This window comes from Tauraco erythrolophus, chromosome 13, assembly GCF_009769465.1.
Source record: "Tauraco erythrolophus isolate bTauEry1 chromosome 13, bTauEry1.pri, whole genome shotgun sequence".
NCBI classification, from domain to species: domain Eukaryota; kingdom Metazoa; phylum Chordata; class Aves; order Musophagiformes; family Musophagidae; genus Tauraco; species Tauraco erythrolophus.
In genome coordinates this window covers 11,086,320-11,105,909 of record NC_141477.1, presented here as the reverse complement: position 1 = coordinate 11,105,909, position 19,590 = coordinate 11,086,320, and the positions used below count along the sequence as shown (strand labels likewise).

Sequence of the window (19,590 nt, the reverse complement as noted above, 5' to 3'; positions counted from 1 at the left end):
GATTTCTGTAAATATACTCACTGGGGCTGGAGTCTTAGGTTTCCCATCATCCTCCTCATCAAACCCTTCAATATCTACATCAGAGTCTTCCTCGCCCAGCCTACCTCGCCCCTGGCGCATCTGAATGGGGAACACAAATAACAATACCATTGAGGAAGGCACTGCTGGACATAAACCAAAGGGTATGGCTGACATCTGGACCACAATGATGGGTGCGGGAGTACAGGGGGGAAAGACAAAATGAAAAACATATGTATATGACTCTCATAGCAAGGATCCTTTCTCTTTTTATGCCAAGATCAGAGAGCACACAGTGTCCACACACATTTATCCTCATGTGCTCGTCCTTGAAAAGGAAATCTCCAGCCTTGCAGCACCAGAGTTCTTTGTTTATTTCTGGAAAATACCACTAAATCTTAGAAAATGCTTATTTTCACAAAATATTTTAAAGCAGACAGCAATTTCAAACAAATCTCCTCCTGCCCTTCTGTCTCCTGTTCCTCCCTCAGTCACCATGTGTCCAAGGTAAAGACAACATGCAGATTCTGTCCCAAACACTATAAATTGAAAGTCTACAGAAAGCTTGAAGACTTCCAAATCTAGAAAGCATTTTCAAAGCTACAGCCAGTCACAATACTAGATTGAACTATTCATATTCAATCTCTGCTTGTCTGGATTGTTCAGAATAGCTCTCACTAATCTTTCTGGTACTACCTTTGGTTTCGTGGCCCTCCTCACCTTCTTCCTCCTCCTAGTGATTTATTTTCATGGTCATATTACTGCATTTCCTTCTGCTATTCAGTCTCCTCCGATATTTTTTTAATACAGAATAAAGACTAAGAAAAAATATTCTGTGGTTACTGTAACAACTTCATGTATAATTAATACCTTTAACCTCTCTGTTTGTGGGGTTTTTTTACAACTATAAAGTATCTACAGTGGCAACCATCTATTCCTAGGTGTTTGTAAAGCTTCTAATTGTCACTGGATGCAACCATAATAATCTAGTTATCATCTTCCAAATCTGTAGAATATACTTCACTATTTCCCTATTCAGCATCAACAATGGATTGCGTATTAGCCCTTTGTAGCATGAGTCACCAGGTTTCTACTCCCAGAAGCAGTGAAGCAAACAAATATCTGACCTTAGGCAGATTCTTTTGCAGCTGTTGATTCTCTATTCTTTGTTTTGCAGTGTCTCAATTCTCAGTGCTCTTTAAATTTTTTTTTTCCCTCAGAGCAGTCAAAATTAAGGAAATTGCATAAGTTTTGAAATGGATTCACTTCTCTGTTTGGAAAACCTGCTGATCTTTGTCACCTGTTTCCTGCTAAGTACGGCCTCCTTTCAGTAATTTGCTACACAACCCAACTCTCCAACCACATGAAAAAATGGAGGATTCTGACCTGAGTTCCTCGCTTCTCTGAGGTAGTGATGGGAGTGTCCATAGCAGACAAATTGCTCTCATCTTGATAGACTGAAGCATCATGTGACACACTGAGGGAAGTGTTGGTATCATAGAAATCAGGTGGCTAAAGTATATGTGGAAACAGGAGACATAACATTCTCAGGCACTGAACTGAGACTAGAACAGTATCTTGAGAGGCAAAACTGGGATTTGAGGACTAAATGCAAAATGCATTTTTTTGGCACGGTGTTTATATTATTAAGCACTGTTTAATCAAAATAAGCTATTTATTCTTAAAGAACAAACATGGTAAAATGCAATGGCTCGCAACCTCAGGTTTGAAGATTGCCAAATAGCAGATTTTAAAATAGAAGTCAGTACTTCTATGCAGTGCAATCCTACAGAGGCCAAAATCCAAATGGACTCCAAAAGGATTAGACAGATTTACAGAGAATAGGCCTCTCTGCAACTCATAAGTACAATGGTCCAGATGCAACACCAGTTTAAGGTGCCTGAACAGCCAATTGCCAGAAGCAGAGCGGCTTCACTGTAGGAAGGATCTCTTTATGTTTGCATCCACTTACTTCTGGTCCCTGCCAGAGACTTGATTACATCAACCTTTGGTTTGACTCAGCATGGCCCTTTTAATTGCTATTCCTACACTGGAAATGGTGTTGCAACCACAAATGCTGTTATCAGAAGTGGAAAAAGTCTATCATGAAATAGCAAAGCGTCAACTTTCAATCAATTCTATGTAAATCACTGTCTCAAGAGTCCCTAAAGCTGACAAAGGCAAGAATAAAGGGGAAGGAGGTTGGATAAAGTGTTCTAAAAGCCAATCTGTAGTTTGCACGCCATTTGACCTCTGAAGAGTTAATAAGGAATTACAGATTGGCATTTTGATAAAATGTCCTTATAATAAACAGTTTATGTATCACAACAATCCTAAAAGTGTTAAGAGCAGCAGCATTATTAAGTTAGGCAAAACAGGCTTCCTAAGAATTCAAACAGACATGTAAACCACAGACAGCTCTCTACTTGCTGTATTTGCTTTCTATATCCTGGACTCCAACTCCTGAAGACACATATGGGGAGATAAATATTAGTCATCACAACTGCATTTGAAATAAAGGGAACTAAAGCCAAGCAACCATCACCAGTCCTGCCATCTGTGACAAGTTTGGGAGTGTGGGAAGCGAGAGTGTACCTCCAGCCAAGAAGCAGAGGGAAAGGGTGGCCTTCAGATGACAAGTTCAAGGGAGAAGCTCAGGAAGCTCTCTCCTTCGGCACGCACAGAGAAGGAGCAGACAGCTAAAAGGCAGTTCACTGCTCAGGCCTCTTTTCCTCTCTCCTGATGACCAACTTGGGAAAAAATCAGAGCAGGTAATACTGCTCTTGGGAAGCAAAAGAGAGAGAAGAATGACATTTTCCTCCCTCGTTCTCTGAGGTATTGGGATCATTCTCAATTCCATCTCATCTTCCTTGATACGTGTCAATAGATAGTTTTAACAACTGATCTCCAAAGACTCTCTTGCAGCCTGACACTTCCCATTGCCAGGAAGGTCTTTTTCTGTGATACTCAGTTTCAGTATTCCCACCCCATTGAATTCAATCATCATTCCTAGCAAGTTCTTTCTAGCTTCTTAAAATGCTACATTTTGTTGTTTGTTTTTTGTGGGGAGAGATAGACGCAGGGTGTTAATATTGCCCCAGAATTATTTGTAGCCTGCTATCCTGGCTCCAGCTATGTAATCTTTGTGTATTTATTGCTTAAAAAAAATTTAAACTCATTTTTCTCTTAAAAATAATCTTTATGAGAGCTTAAATTGTTCCTGAACTTCAAGTCCCTCTTTTCTGCTCTGTCTTTACTAAAATTAAATGCAACTTTCCAGATGTAATCACCCCAGATTTGAACAGAATAGAAAAATTATTGGTCTACAATTGGGATGAACAACCACAAAGAAAGCTTTTTTCCTACACTGAATATACAACATTTAAATTTTGATCATGCAGTTATTAGCAGAGGGATCTTTTCCAAAGCTTATGAACTTCAACATTTTTTTCAAATAAACAAAAGGCACATCTAAGACACTAGGATGACATTCCCTGAACCATTACCTAATTTTATCAGGCAAATTCCAAAGGCCATTTTATTTTTCAGGAATGACTTGTCATTCCTAGTGGAAGTTTTTTACTGATGTTTTTAAAACAACCAGACAAAGGCAAGAAGCAGCGGGTTGTTTTTTTTTTTTTAAAAAAAAAGTCTAAATAGCTTATAAAACTTTGCCAAACTGTTAACACTGAAAAAGCAGTCTGTCACACAATCTCCAGTACAAATTTCGCTTTTAACTTGGTCTATAACACATAAGAAACCCCAACTGACACACCCAGTTGTTTGCTATAAAATAATAATATCTGGAGATGGCTGCGGTGCTGCAGACTGGAGTGCTGCGAAGCGCCCTGCTCCCAGGGCACCCACTGGGCAGAGTTTGTTCTGCCAGAACCAGGGTTCATTGGACCCAACACAGCTGCAGCAGAGACAGGACTGAGATCTGAGAGAAACAGCTATGCAGACACCAAGGTCAGTGAAGATGGAGTGGGAGGAGGTGTGTCGGAGCTGAGATTCACCTGCAGCCCACAGTGAGACAGCAGGCTGTCCCCCTGAAGCCCATGAAGATTAATGGTGGAGCAGAGATCTACCTGTGGCCCGTGGAGGACCCCATGCCAAAGCTGACATGCCTGCGCCCAAAGGAGTTCATAGAGGATTGTCTCCCGTGGGAAAGGACTCCACATGGCTGAGAGAAAGAGTGGAGCAGAGATGCATCTGCAGTCCGTGGAGGGCTCCACACCAGGCAGGTGGCTGTGCCTTAAGGAGCTATGGCTTCATGGGAAAAAGCCCGTGCTGGAAGAGTCTGTTGGATAACGACTGGATTCCATGGGAAGGACTCATATTCTTAAATGTGTTTATTCACAGAGGTGCCGATTGGCTCAGCCCTGGCCAGAAGTGAGTCCGAATGGTTTTGGAGCCAGGGAAGCTTCTTGCATCTCCTTACAGGGACTATCTCTGCAGCCCCTCCCCCACTACCAAAACCCCACCACATAATCCTTGCACACCATATTAGGCAGATTCTTTGCTCATAGCAATAAGCCTCTTCAGCAATATCCCCATCAAACAGCTCTCTGACTTCTCAGCACTACAGCATTGATGTTTTTTCCTCAGGTTCTTACCTTTTCACTGCTTGCCTTCAGAGCGTTTCTACCTGCTACACTTGCACAGCCTTTGTATTTCCAACCAACATTCAGTTGTACCTGACTGTACACAGCTCATCTTGAGATCAGTTTTGCAAGTTTCTTGGGAAATTACCTTATCTTAGGTATCTCACTCTATGAAGCATCATAACTGCTTCTAATATTTATCCTTAAAAAACAGCTGTTAGCACACCATCCAACAAGATACTCTACTAAAAGACAAACTGCAGACAGATGGAGAACAGTAAACAAAGAGGCATCTCTAGATCAAACATCCAGGAGATTGAAACTAAAAAAAAAGGAACTGAAAACATTGTTTGGTCACTTGCCTGTGGAGTGTAGGGACCAGGGGTCATAGGATCAAGACTCTCCAGATCTGCCTCCTCTAGTGCTGCTTCCTTAGCAGTAGAGATGTCTCTCTCAAGTTGAGTCAGGTGCTCATCATACTAAGGACAAAGAAGCTTGCTAAGTTTACAGAACAGAAAATTCAAACATACAAAGGATACTACAGTAGACTTGTCCACATACCTCAGCTAAAGTTTGATAACAGATGTTTACAATCTCCTGGGCTGTTTTTGTGTACTGACTGTCTGGCCCTGTAGTAAGAAACAAATCTCTTTATGCATTTTGACATTTGCTCAGTTCCAGATGTTGAGACAGAAAGACTGGTTTTGGTTACACAGCTCTCACAACACAGGTCCCTAAATCCCAGCACCTTCTGATCTAAGCAGGATTCACATTCCGCTAACAAAGAGCAACCAGTTTGTTCCAGCATTAAAAATATGATTTAGGAGGCAGGAAGGTTGTACCCTGTCAATCTCAAGGAAATTCCCAGAAACAAATCACTGAGGCAGAGATGTGTACTGAACAAGTAGAAAATCTCCCCCAAGTGTAACTGCCTCATTCTGCACAGGATGCTAAATAAAGCGCCACATGACAGTGAAAACATCAGTTTAAGCATCTCTTTCCTCAGTAGGAAAGGAAAGCAACAATCAAGCTCAGAATTCACAGCTACGGGCTTTGACAGCACTACAGAACAGGTGCCTAGATGTATTCATTTAAGTACAGAAGGCAATTGAAGTTTCATTTTCACCACCTACCGTTGTACTTAATGCTGTTGGCAAGGATGAGGTTAACATCATCCAGGAAAGTCTCTCTGTTCTGGTATTTGTGTTTGGAGATATTCTGGAAGAGATTGTCACCCAGTAAGCAATCAAGTCTAAATATCTCTCAAGCGGTTGCTCAGTTCAAGCTACACACCTTGCGGATTGTCTCCAGATCCATTGGATTAGCAATCACCTTGTAATAATCAGGAACAAACTTTTGTTAACTGGATGATGAAACGGCCAAGACTGAAGGAAAGAAAACACGCAAGTTTAGAAAGCTGCTGTGTAGAATTTTTTACAGTTTGAGCTACAAATTTCATAAAACAAGTCTCCAGAACTGATTAACACTCAAAATGTATGAGAAATATTTATCACAAAGCATCTTGAATCCAATCATTTAGCTTCAGGAGTGACACAGAAAAATGATCTACCGGTTGGATTTTTAACTTGGCCTGTTGTTACCTGTTTGACAGTAGGAACATGTAATACAAAATAATAACCATGCAAAAGACTTTTCTATTTAATATCACTGTTTCCTCCACAACATAACTGCTGTGTCCAGCAAGAACATTCATTGCTTGTACAATAAACAAAGAATAGAAACCTAGGTCTGATCCCACAATGGGGGTTATGTATACACAAATTTAACAGTTCATCATGGGGTGATGGCATAGAAAACTGTAATATCTGTTTCTAAACAGCAGAAATGAGAACTTGGTGGCAACAGAGATGGACCAACGAAGTTTTAAAGAGGACAGGCAATAAGCCCTCTCTCATTCAGTCTAACCACTACAGACTCTCATTCTTTACTCCATTCAGACATAATACAGATTATGAATGAATGACACTCAAGTCCTTATCTGTGTGGTTTTATTTGGTAAGCTTAATGTGTTGGATTTTTTTTTAATACTAACGAATTAGTACATCACTAGGTAAACCTGATCAATTAGAAATCAGCTTGTGTTTCATTTACACCTGAAAACTGTACCTTTGCAAAGTGCTTTGAGATCTACCAAAGCAAGTGCTACGAGCAGCTGGAGAAGATTATGTTTTATAATGACCATGCTTAATGAAGGTCAGTGACTTCATACTAATGGGAGGTTGACAGAGGCACTACCCAGGAATAACAGCAGCAGGAAAACAAACTGGAAGAGTGCCTTCACTTCTGGACCTTTGCTCCAGTAAAGGGGGTGAGTACAAGCGTGTCTGTGACAGTCAGAAAGTCACAGGGCAGCTCCCTGACAGAGTACTCTTTTTTTTTTTTTGCAGTGCACTAACAACCACAATGTAAATATACAGCCAAAGGACTATAATCAGCATGTTTGCAGATCACACACACACTCTACTCAAGCTACATACATCTGGGACTGCCATCATCTTTTGAGTGACAATGTTATCCAAAATGAAGGAAAAGGCTACTTGATCATCATCATCCAGGAGAGGATTAATTGCTTTTTCTAATCGAGCCAGTTTATCTTCCTTCTGCAATAAAAGTAAGGAATATCAGACCCTAAATTAATAATTGGTAATATCAGCATACTCTGTCCCAGAGACTCCTATTCAGCTTTTTATGAAGACACTTGTAAATAAGGGAGGATAATAGTCTAGATATAAACCTACATACAAGATAAAGTAACTAGAGTAACAAACAAGCATCTGTTTTTTGAGAAAGACTCCAATGTGAACTGTTAAAATCATAAAAAATCCAATACACCCAGGGTGGAGGGAGGAGTTCCCTTACTCTTCTACTCTTCTTAATGCGTGCATTTTGCCTACTCACATTGTCTATCCTCAAACCCCTCAACCACCCCTGACCATCCCTCCCTGTCCACTCTGATCACAACTCATTCACAAGACTTGCCTCTTTTAGCTTTTCATCACACAGGTCAAGCATGGACTGAGATATCTGTGTCAGTGAGTGCTTTGGCCCTGCAAACACATAGCAAGTACAGTGAGACACTCCAGACTTATTAAAAAGGCCAGTTATGTCACAGTATGAACTAATCTTTACTCCTAAAGCATCACTGATTACATTTCTAGCACAGTTGGGAGTATATCCTCATGTATATTCTCAATACAAACAATTACTAAAGTTTAGTATGGACTTTATATGAGAAAAGGTTATTCGTAGCAAATATTCACACTTGGGGTAAATATTCTGTTAAGGTTTGGAAATCCTATGGGAAAGCAGCTGTACCTGTGGAAGACTGGCCTCTATGCCTTCCACCTTTGCCAAACTTTCAGAGTGTAACTCATTAAATTTCTGTTTCCTTCACTAAATCCAGTCAGTGAAGCAGAACTACTAAGTAAGGCAAGATCGACATTTAAGGAATATTCAGAAAACCACAGCTTTAAATAATTTCATGATTCCTCAGACATGGAAACAAGTATTTGCAACAGACATAGGAAAAAAAATCTCATTTATTAGGATGAAATAGGGACTTAGGTGTAAAAATAATGTTAGTGTCATCTCAAAAGTTACACAGCCCAGAGAGACTCAATGCGACTGGGAGGTTTTTTAATCTGTTGAATAAATACTTTTTGGACAAAGACCCTTCCATCAGCGGTCAGAATACAGCTGACCCATAGTTGCTCAATGAATCAGCACTTTTCCCCAGCAGATGCATGTTCTACTACAGAATCTATGCGTTTTCTTTTTTTTTTAACTAGCTTTCTGACCTTCTCAAATGGGGAAAAATTTATTGTAAAATCATTACAGTAAACTCTACTCAAAGCTGCGTGCTCCAAGGTAATGGGTTCAAAAGGTGTGACTATTCGTATTGAAAGATTCACTCGCTAAACCATAATATTGAGAAAAGTTCACAAGTATCTCCCCACCGATCCATATCTGAAAGTAAAAAGGAAGGACACTCATAACGTAGTCTACAGAAAACAATGTTGTGCTTGGCTTCACTCTATATGAAGGGCATATGCAGGACTTCGCTTCAGTGAAGTTTGACTTAATACATGCACCAGTGCCTTCAGTCATTGACAGGTCCATAACTGTACTTCAGTTAATACATCACAGTCATCATTTAGTTACTGTTAAATGCTAGGTTCCACTTCTCTCTTATCTATGAATTAGCTCATTAACATTAATACAGTCTTTCAGGTATATCTGGAAAAACTATCTTATTGTTGCCATCTGACAGGGAATTTATTCTGCTTTTCTGTTGCTTTCATTATTTCTAAAAGTTAAAGATCTACGCTTCATATATGTACAACAAATTAGCAGAAACAGTTACCCTGCATTGTTAATAGCCTACCATTGTATGTCGCACTGTTCTTCACAATTAGTTCTAGATGTTCTCTGAACTCTTCTCGGGATGGGTACTGCCTCTTACGAACGTTTTCACGCAGGGTCTGTAAATCCATGGGCCGAGTAATAATCTTGTAATAATCTTTGACAACTTTTGGATTTACAGGTGTATGAAAGGGGTATGTCTGAGAACGAAAAGAAAAAAATCAAAGCTTATTAACACAGTACTAGCACAGCTAATCTCAGTTTAACCTCCACAGTTGAATAGGCACTAATGTATAAAACCTTTACACAATCGGTTCCTTAACTGCATCAGGGAAAATACAGTAAGCTCAGCCCCACAGTGGCTATCACTTTCTTCTACAAAATGTTCTTCAATACCATTGTTATCAAGAAAAATCTTAACGAAGAATTCTCAGATTATATTTTTGGTTATGCAGCACAAAAGTCAAGAAACAACTTTAAATTCTCATTTCAACTCAAATCTTCCATTTAATCTTTGATTTTGCAAGTTTCTGGTAAAACCTGGTCAGAAACAGTGAAGTACACAATCTTCTTCAGTGTCACATATATAAAAGTATTCCACATTGCTATGCATCTTGTTCTGGTTTTGTTGAAAAAAAAAAAAAAAACCAAACCAAAAAACAAACACATCCCAGGCTTTAAATATGCATCCATAAAGAACTATTCACCATTATTTTCTGATATGGACGTTTTCATCTCAAAAAAGATTCTGAGCTGAGAAAACTTATGAAATAATGCATACCAACTGTGTGCAGGGCACGGGGGAAAGGGGTGGCACACCACTCACCTGAGAAAAGTCTATTCTAATTTTGGTGTCTACAACACATAACCTACTTCAACCATATTGTTTAAGGCACATGTTTTTGGTCTCGTAGCTTAAACTTACATTAGGAAGATCCCTTATGTCATTGATGATGCCCTCTAAGATGGATGACAGTGTCACCATGGGATCTGTTCGCCGTCGGTGGATAGATTTATGAGGACGCTAAAGAAATGAGAGGCAGAAAAATTAAGGTAGTTCCAAGATGCAAAATATTTACCCACAGAAATCCTAGGCAATTTAGTTAATTTACTGGGCAGGTATCTGTGTTGCATGCAGAGGATGCACAGGAGTAGTAAAGAAACTGGCCAGTTGGTACAAACAGAAACAGAGATGTTGCAACCAGCTCAGTAGCATCTTCACTCACATTCAGATAATCACAGTGAACGGTTGTCCCTACTCGCCGCTTCTTCTTTGGAGGAAGCTGCTGTTTAGGAAACTTCAAGACCAGTGATTTCCTGCGAACCTCATCAGCACTAGGTAGAAAAAAAAAAAAAAAAAAAAGAAAGCGTAATACTTTCTCCAGCCCTCTCGTGAATCAAGACCATTTATCCCTCAGTATTGGCTCTGGTCTCATCTGCCACAATACTCAATACACAATCGAAATACTGTAGGAAAAGTGTATGTAAAGCCCTGTCACTATTCCTGCGATTAGTAGATGTATAAGTATTCTGCACTGAACTCTAATTGTTTTTTCTTACCACCAATCAGTATCTCTGCTTCTTCCCTTACCTCTCAATCAGTTGTTTTCCCAGGACAATTTTTGTTCCTTCTACTTTGATGAGTTCTTCATTATCATTGTGAATGACTGTTTTTTTCCAGCTCTTCCTCCTGCTCCTCTGTCATTGCAACGGGATTAGAAGGGTGGGGCATTTGTTTGGTAGTAAAGAGGGCAGAACTTATTAGTCCTCATATGGCCAATTGCACCACATGCTCCACATTTTAGCTGAAAAAATACAAGAAAGATGGCAGATCAGAATTCGTACATAGGCTCCTAGTTCAGAGGCAAAGTATCATTAAAATTCCCTAGTCAGACCTTAGTACATCACTAGAACAGAAAACTCTCCAATACCCAAGACCAGTTAGCAGGCTTTACGTATGGATATGTTTACTTTCAAGTCTGGACGCTCTTTCATTTTCTTGGGCTTCTTTTCTGGAGGGCCCTTGAGTTTTTCTTTTCTTGGTTCCGTTTTAATCGCCGTAATTGTTCCTGGATCCTGCGCCGCTCCTTCGCATTTCCTCACGGTGCTGTTCGTCAAATAGAGCAAACTTTCGTCTGGGGGAAAAAAAAAAGAGCAAAAAAACAAATCAAATCAAAACACACAATTTTTTCATCTGAGTTGATGATTTACCAGGTACTCTTTTGCCAGGTCAATCACTGCACAAAATTCATAATACCGTCTGAATGGACAGCCATTAAATCTCTCTCTGTCTACACAAATACAGTGCTAGGCTTCTACACTCAATTCTACATTTCTTCATTCTGCCAATAGAATGAATAGCCTATGGGCAAAGTTTAAAAGGAAAAAAAAAAAAGAAAAAAATCAAATAGGTCTTACATGAACTCTTCATCCTTGGTAGTCCGTATTCGGCAGTAGGCATCAATAACAGCAGGTTTCCGAACTGTCTCGCACCTCACATATTCCTTCCCATCCTCATCTCGAAACGTGCGATAGATTTTGAGGCGGCGGCCAGTGGCAGAGGAATTAAGGCTGGTTACAGAGGCAGTGTCATCATCTTTGTGAGAGTTTGCTGAGGCTCCTGAAGCTGATGCTACGAGAGAGTGTTTTATTTACTTCTAATTTCTTCCACGTTGTAGAAACATCATTGTTTAAATACAGCAGATAGTTTTGGCTTAAAAACTTCCAAGACACAAATTCAGGAAAACCTAAGCAACAGAAGTCTTTCCCTTGCTTGTTCATGTTCTTGTATCATGACATATATCAATCTGAAACAAAAGCAAGCTACTTTTATCCACATGGACTATAAAGCCAGAAGGAACAGTCAACAAGGACCCACAGGTGCCTAAGTGCAACCTGTAAAGCAACTGCAACATGACCCTGCAGATTGCTCATAGTTAGAGTGGTTTTGATCACAGGTATGGAGACCTGGTAGAAACTGAAAGTCAACAGTTATCCAGTTGTCCAACTAGTGCTACAACCAGTGAGCTAGCCTTGTCTCATGTGACCACAGAATCTTTCCAGCACCATCTATAATTTTGGTGGAGAGATTTTGTTCAAAATAACACTGGATATCTTTTCATAAGGCAACAATCATAAGCAAATCTTCCACATATTCCTTACTAAATTATTCCAGTAATTACTTAAATAGCAATTTAATCCTATTCTGGGTTCCCAACAGTAACAATAATGTTGACCCAGTTGCAGCAAAGCTCAACTTTGCTCATACACATGCAACAAGTAACAGTGGCCATGAGTACCATCATACAGACAGAAGTTCATTCACAGGTCGAACACTTTTACCTGGCGGTTAGGGACATGCCAAGTTCTCTGTTGGAATGCACTTAAAACAAACGCATCTCCAGGAGATCCAAGTCTGGCAGCTGCCCAATTACCTCCCAAACACACTGCTGCAGCACACAGTACAACAGACACTGCTATGAGCCTGTGTATTGTGCCTGTTTCACATACATGGCTGTGTCTACACACAGATCCAATTAGAGTACCTTAAGTTGGTTGCAGGAACAATTTATGAACGCATCTTGGAAAAACTACTCAAAACAAACCCACCACCACCATCCCCAAAAAAGGGACACTTAAGCAGCAAGCAGCTGCTTGATCATATTAGTGAGTATTTAAAGAAATACCAGAGTAAGTTTACAGTTCAAAATAAGCAAATCTATGGAGCAAAGAAAACACTTTAAATGCATTTTCAGCCAGTAACTGCTCAGGAGAAGGAAGAAGCCCCAGATAAGCATGTCTACATTGTCTCTGTAAGGAACCCACACTCTCATCTGAGAGGCCAGATCAGCACCCTTTACAGCCTGACAAAGTTGTGCATCTCTTCCCAGGCACATTCTGGTGGCTTCAGTTACTTACATAGCCCCTTTTTGTCTCTTCTGTCCTTTTTGCCCCTCTCTTTGTCATTGCCACTGTCTTCTCCCAGAAGCATCCTTTGCAATTCCTTTCGTTCCTGCTCTTCTCTTTCCCGAGAGAGCTGAGAACTAGTTTTCTTGTTCTGTAACATATTCTCAATATTCTTTCCCATCTCTTCAAAGTCACTGTCTTCAGCTGAGCTGCTATCTGTGTCTGTTGACAGGATCTCAGTGGATTCCAGAACCCTGAACAGGAAGCACCTTGAAAGTCAGTGAGTCCTCTCCTCGCAAAAAAAAAAGAAAAAAATCAGCCTGTTACCTCCCAGAAACAGAAAGGTAAAAACGACACAAGGTTTGAAAATTCATGTTGCAAATTACTACTACAAGAATAGCCATAACATGTTCCCTTCTCAGTCCTCCTGTAATCTCCATGTCCAAAAGATCAATTGTTCCAAGCCAATCTTCTCCAACAAGTTGATCTCCTCATCATCAACAGTGCTATATTCCCTCCCCACTCTCAGGTCTTGGGCCAGAACAAGGAACAACACATGAATTCTTCTGGCAGTTTTAAAGAACAGGACATAGAATTGGTACCATGCTACCCACACGAGGGATGGCAAAACTGCTGTTAACAAAACAACAAACAAACCACAAAAAGGAAACAGAGTGCTGAACTACTGCTCTGTGGAACAGTGGAATATCTCATGCAACTCATTCTACCTTTCCAAAAGCTCTACAACAGCAAGACACTGAGGCTGGCCCAGAAGTTTCTATTAACAGCCAAAGCCCTCTTTCTCAGTGCTGTCTTTTGTGGGTCCAACCAGCTGAATCAACATCCATACCACTACATATCAGTGAGCCCCGGGCATACATAGTTCTGGATTTTTAAGGCAGGGACAGGGTGGGGTTCAAGGCTGTAAACATAAGATAAGAACTTACTTATTTTGTAAATCAAAGATGCGCTGACACTCTTCTTTGTATCTCTCCTGATGTTCTGCTACAGAAAACCGAGACCCACGTGCAAATTTGCTCATAGGACCTTCCCCTGAACGAGCCTGCTCTGTAGACATCGTACGTACCACATCAATCACTTCCCACCGGGACAGTTTCTTTATCTGGAAAGAGGAAGACAGATTAGAAATGGCTTTAGAGACACACAACTGAGGTAGCTGACTGTGGATTTCAACTCTTTCCACACAAGGTCAGAGCAGAAACATATCCATTCCTTCCACCATCAGCTTCTGAATCTGTTAGTGAAGAAGAACTCTGTAACCTGCTCCAGGTTCATGCTCACCTCCTCTTCAGGCACTCCAAATTTACGCAGAAGCTGTTTGGCATTTTTGAGAGAAAGTCGGCGCAGATCAGCATCTGTCCCAGTCACTGTCTTTTCACTGGCTGAGGTTCTTTATCATCCTGTTCAGAGGAAGATGGCAATATATTAATGTCATCAGATAACAGTCTTTCTTAGAGTCATTTTCTGGTATTTTCTCTTCCTGAAGCCTCATATTTACTCCTTTTCTCCCACATGACTTCCCCGTTATTGTTCCTTGTCCAACTCAACCTGGGAACTATACCTTCTGCTGAGTTGGTTTGTTTGGAATCTTCACATAAGAAAATCCTTCACCACAACCAGTAGGATCTGCTACACCGGTCACTTCTAGGAGGCACTTGCCCTTCATAGCAGCAATGAAGGCTCGTGTGGTGTTCCATGGAGCTGTTCGCACCTGCGAGCAAGAAGAGAAACATGCTCTCACAATTCTGCTACCATCGAGGAGAATTCCACACTTTTTATTTTGGATTCCTCCAATTACACTGAGAACTTTTCAACTGACATAATGAGCGTGCATCCACTTCTTGATCTTTCAGCTGCCCTGATGAAACTTCTATGAAGAACCAAACAGCTAGATAACTCACAAAAGGCATTTAAGGCAAAAAAAACTAGTCCTGAAAGGACCTGGCAAGAAGGATCCCAAAACACAGGTATAAGCTTGGCAGCATAGCTCCCAGGAAAGTCACAAGAACATCTGAACTACAGAATCCTACTTTAAGTATGACCTTTAGCCTTAAAGACCTCATTTCTCTCCTGTCATGCAGATTTGTATATTGGTATGCATGCTCATGAATCACTCTGACAATACCTCATCATCAATCTTCATTTGGAAATCCTCTTCATTCTCCTCTTCTGGCGCAAAGAAGGATTTCTCCCCGTAACCTGCATCCTGCAGAGAAATATTAGGAAAAAACGAGAACCTAAAGTCTTAAAAATGTTACTGGACAGAGATCTAGAAGCGTATTATGAATCACTTGCAGACACCTGTCACATTGAATAAGACAGTTGTTCACAAGATTCATTGTGACCCACAGTAAAACAGATGTCAAACTGCCCAGTATTTTGACGAACTCTCTAATTAAATACTGCACTCAACTTCAAAAACCAGTCTCTCTCACAGCCACATACTGGTTACTTTCTGCTGTAGGAAGGTAAAAACATAAGCCCCTTCTCATATGGCCTTCCTTTTACTACCTTTGAGCGTAGCTAACTCAATATCTAAACAATAGGTGGTAAGAATGTAATGTCCCTGTGTCTTTAAGAACTTAACTCCCTTTTTATGGAACAGAAAACTTAGCAAGCTGATTTCCGTACTTTATTTCAAAATTAGCCTTAGGCAGAAGGTGTTATCTAGCCTCATCCTTCACGGAACTACTTGTCCATAACCTGCCTTATAGCCTGCAAGGAGCATTTACCTTCAGCCGCTGCTCAGCCGCAATCATGCTGTAGTAAGCACAGCACTGTTCTGGGGATACCATTGCTCTGATCTCTTCCTCTGTCGGCAGTCGGAAATCTGGCTTTAAAACCCACCAATTTGAGTCCATCCCTGAAAAATGCACGGATCAAACACTGAGTAGTTTCTCACAGATGCTGGATTCCATCATAATCCTAACTGTATTTCAAGATTTGGTACCCTGCTTCAATGATGGCAAAAGGAGCAAGTATGACAAATCTGTGACACTTAGACCACTAAAAGTGATAGGTTTTTTCGTTCAGCATTTGTCTAAATCAATGCCCCCTAACTTAGCACCTGTTGTATCAGCAAACTCTCATGCATGCACGCTCGTTCAGTGTATAAACTACATTCCAAAAGCATTTAATCCACCTTCCACTTCCTCACCTCAAACTACTTTTCCCTGTGGCTAGGCTAAAAAGCTTTGTATTACCATCTGTTTATCATTCTGCATACACAAAGATCAGAGCTCTATTAGACACATGAAGATGGAACAAGCTTCTACTGGCATGTATTGCTTGCAAAACACAACACAGCCATGCACAGAGGGAAGGGAACGCGTGCGTGTGTTGGTGTCGTACATTGTCACTTTACAAGTAAATCATTGCCCAAAGGGTTATAAAAAAAACCCATCCAAACTGTAGTCACTTTTCACCATCATGCACACTTATGTCAAAAGAAAATGTACATTTATAAAAACTGGAACAAAAAACCTATCAGATTACACTTTGGTTCTTGAAATAGATGTTTTCAACAGGAGGAGATGTTGCCTCCTCCTGCTCTGTTTGAAACTCCAAGAGCAGCAAAGAATGGCTGGCTGCCACATAAAATTTTTAAATACCTGTGCGTTTGAAATCAGCACAAAGCTTTAGCCGCTTTCGGATGCTACTCTCTGAGTGCGAGGGAAAGGCCTTCTTGATATCCTCCATGCGAATTCTCCGAGGACGGTCTCTGCTTTTCCAGAAGAGGCGATAAATAAAAACCTACAAAACAAGACTCATTTGTGATGTCCGAAGAAAGAATGCAACAAACCTGCAGACAGTACAGACAATGCTGTTTCTAGTGACTACTTCAGACTTCCTACTGAAAACCCATTGTTTCTTATAAAATTTACTTATTAAGTTTTCCAAGCCACATATCTGCTTCAGGTTCAGCTATTTTTGAGAATGAGATGTGGAAAAAGTATTTGTCTTGAAATTTTGTATTATCACATTAGAAATGTTCATGCTTTGGTACAGAAACTTGAACTCTGGGATCGGCAGGGATTTTCCTGCTCTGCCAGTACCTCTTGAGTTATGATTTTGAATTAAACTGACAGTAAATTACCAGAAATTTTCTCCAAAATCTAAATTTGGGGATATTTATTTGAATGTTCAGACAGTCCCAAATTGTAATTGCCTCAAGATCTAGGAAATCAGCAAAGACCTACGAAGCAACTCTAATTCTGTGCTATGTAATAGAACTGTGATAAGATTCCTTAATTGCCTCTTAGTAAAAACCATGTAACTGTTATTTTATACAGCACAACCACTTCAAAGTTCATTCTAATTTATTGTGTTTCCTACACTTTTATATAATCTTATAACCTGTTATTTTGTCTAATAAAAAGCCTCTGTCACATCAGATAGGATGCAAGCAAACAGAAACAGCATGCTATAAATCATTGGTTAAATGACAACCAAGATGGTCTGTATGGTTAACATCCAACTCTTGTAGTGCTCTCACCTTACAACAAAAAGAACACCAAACCAAAACACAAAGGGAGCCACAGCAGGGCAACGAGCTTCTCAAATCAAAGCTGTCCAGATGAGGCCCATGCCTACGCCACGGGCTTTCTCCAAAGACCTCTCAGATCCCCAAACTGTCTCTTATCACATACCTGCAGAAAATCTCTGATATGGGTGTTAGCACGTTTAGAGTTGGGGCCAGGTACTTCATAAAGTGGGCACTCCTGGCCAACTACAAAAATATCCACTAATTCTCGAACATAATAGCCTTGCCGTGTCCGGATGATCAGGAAATCCGTTTCAGGCATCTTATGCAAATATATAGGGGCACGGAAAAGGTTGTTTTCAAATGCCTAATAAGAGAAACAAATCGAAGTTTGAGTCAGGTTTTGATCAAATTTTCTGTAACTCAATCTACAAAAAAAGATCTGGGAAAAAAAATGGTACACCATCATTTGTATCACAATATATGTAGATGTGCAGTCAGAATATTTTTTGCTTATGCAGAGAATAACCCAGGATGAAGCACAAAAGCATAAGGAGACCTAGAACAAATGCAGAAAGAGTCTGAAGGGCTCTTTGAACTGACCTTAAAGGGGGTACTTCAAAAAGGCACAGAAAGAACACATATGCAGAAGAACACTATAGCCACAGAAACCAGCCCAAGACACATGCACAGTCTGGGAATGGGAGAAGGCAACAGAAGCAAGGACTGAAGACTTTGCTCCGGAAAGAATGTTGTAAAAACCTAACTAGAAAAGTAGAGAGCAACAGAGTTCAGCATTTAAAGGTAAGAAAGTTTAAACTAGCACCAAGGAGGCACCAGACCGAGTGAGTGGAACTGGAAAGACCATCCTCTTGTATAAGTGGTTTTCTCCACCCATAGGGCTTCCACAAGCCTTACCCACTGTTACTCTCCCACACTACCCTCATCCACATGGCAAAGCTTTCCCTGAGATGGCCCTGTCCTCACTTCAAGTTTTCCAGAAGTCTTGTTTTGTACACGATGAAGTCCTGTTTTACCCATTATGAAGTCCTGTTAGGCTTGAATAATCACCATTGCCAGTTCAGCAATGAATCTCTAATATCAACCTTCATCTTACTTTTTTCCTGTGGCACAGCATGGACAGAATTACTGCTGCAGCAAGAGCAGCTAGCATTAACTGAAATAGATTTTTTTTTTTACATTTATCATAGATTTTGTAACCAGGTGGTCTTTACCACATTCTTAATTCCTCTCTCCATCTCAACTGATGTATTTCAATAAGAGAAAGGCTCATAAAAGCAGACACACCTGAATAGTAACTGGCATCCAGCAGACAACTAGCAGTGCAATTCTCAGAAAGTACACATAAGGTTTTGTTCACACATCCTGGACCATGACAAATTCACATTTACTGTGCCCTCCAGTACCTATTTACTGAGCTCCCCAACATTCAAGCAGTTTTGGCTTCCACTCAGTCCTCTCTGGCAGTACTTCTAATGCCATTACAAAGCAAAGCAGCAAAGATTCACTTCCTGCAATTCCTATCATTCCTACAACAATTTTTAAAAACACACAACAGAGAGGTATTATAAGGAAAAAATCCAAGAACTAAATTATCATCAGTAAACAAAGAGACAAACTGGAAACGAAACTGAATCTGGTTTTTTTTGGAAGTTGAGCATTATTTGTGATTCTTTCAATAAACATGACATGAAACATTCTGCCTATTATTTTTCAATTTTTCAGTCCCCTTATGCTTGCTTTTCTCACCTGCAGTAACTGGCCCGGATGCAGAGAACCCAGGAACGGAGAAGTGTGACAATAAACAGTCTCTCCATATTTACAGTCTGGAGCTCCCGGATCTTTGCCAGGTTTCTGCAACATGCAATGGAGGTGCAGTTAGCACTCAGAGAGGCAGAAGAAAATCACTGTCCAACAGCGAAAGCTGCATACTCACCCTTTTGTAGTAATTTTTAATCTTTGTTGCCATGCCAACCTGCATCATTAAAGGGGCATTCTCCTCACTGTATTCAGCAAGGATGAGATCTCCATCCTTTCCAGTTAGGTCCTGTGGTGTGCGCATGAAGAACATTTCACCCCCACCAGAAGCTTGACGCTCCTGCTCTCTCATCTGTGCCAGTGAAAAGACAGCGTTTGGAAAACAGCACATCAAAC

The 19,590-nt window shown here is 40.4% G+C and overlaps 1 protein-coding gene across 1 annotated transcript in view; it reads right to left on the bottom strand.

The window, feature by feature from the left end:
- Positions 1–19,590, bottom strand: part of TAF1 (TATA-box binding protein associated factor 1) — a 39,700-nt gene that overhangs the window by 3,042 nt on the left and 17,068 nt on the right. The window contains 30 exon segments of the mRNA XM_086619868.1: positions 22–120; positions 1,405–1,530; positions 4,985–5,101; positions 5,184–5,251; positions 5,756–5,840; positions 5,916–5,980; positions 5,983–6,007; positions 7,121–7,243; positions 7,623–7,690; positions 9,028–9,205; positions 9,931–10,029; positions 10,232–10,340; positions 10,597–10,679; positions 10,681–10,728; positions 10,730–10,810; positions 10,977–11,044; positions 11,047–11,097; positions 11,100–11,140; positions 11,424–11,631; positions 12,924–13,165; positions 13,859–14,034; positions 14,214–14,308; positions 14,311–14,332; positions 14,494–14,643; positions 15,058–15,138; positions 15,665–15,795; positions 16,544–16,685; positions 17,582–17,782; positions 19,186–19,290; positions 19,373–19,546. Coding sequence (XP_086475994.1) covers positions 22–120; positions 1,405–1,530; positions 4,985–5,101; positions 5,184–5,251; positions 5,756–5,840; positions 5,916–5,980; positions 5,983–6,007; positions 7,121–7,243; positions 7,623–7,690; positions 9,028–9,205; positions 9,931–10,029; positions 10,232–10,340; positions 10,597–10,679; positions 10,681–10,728; positions 10,730–10,810; positions 10,977–11,044; positions 11,047–11,097; positions 11,100–11,140; positions 11,424–11,631; positions 12,924–13,165; positions 13,859–14,034; positions 14,214–14,308; positions 14,311–14,332; positions 14,494–14,643; positions 15,058–15,138; positions 15,665–15,795; positions 16,544–16,685; positions 17,582–17,782; positions 19,186–19,290; positions 19,373–19,546 — 3,261 coding nt within the window.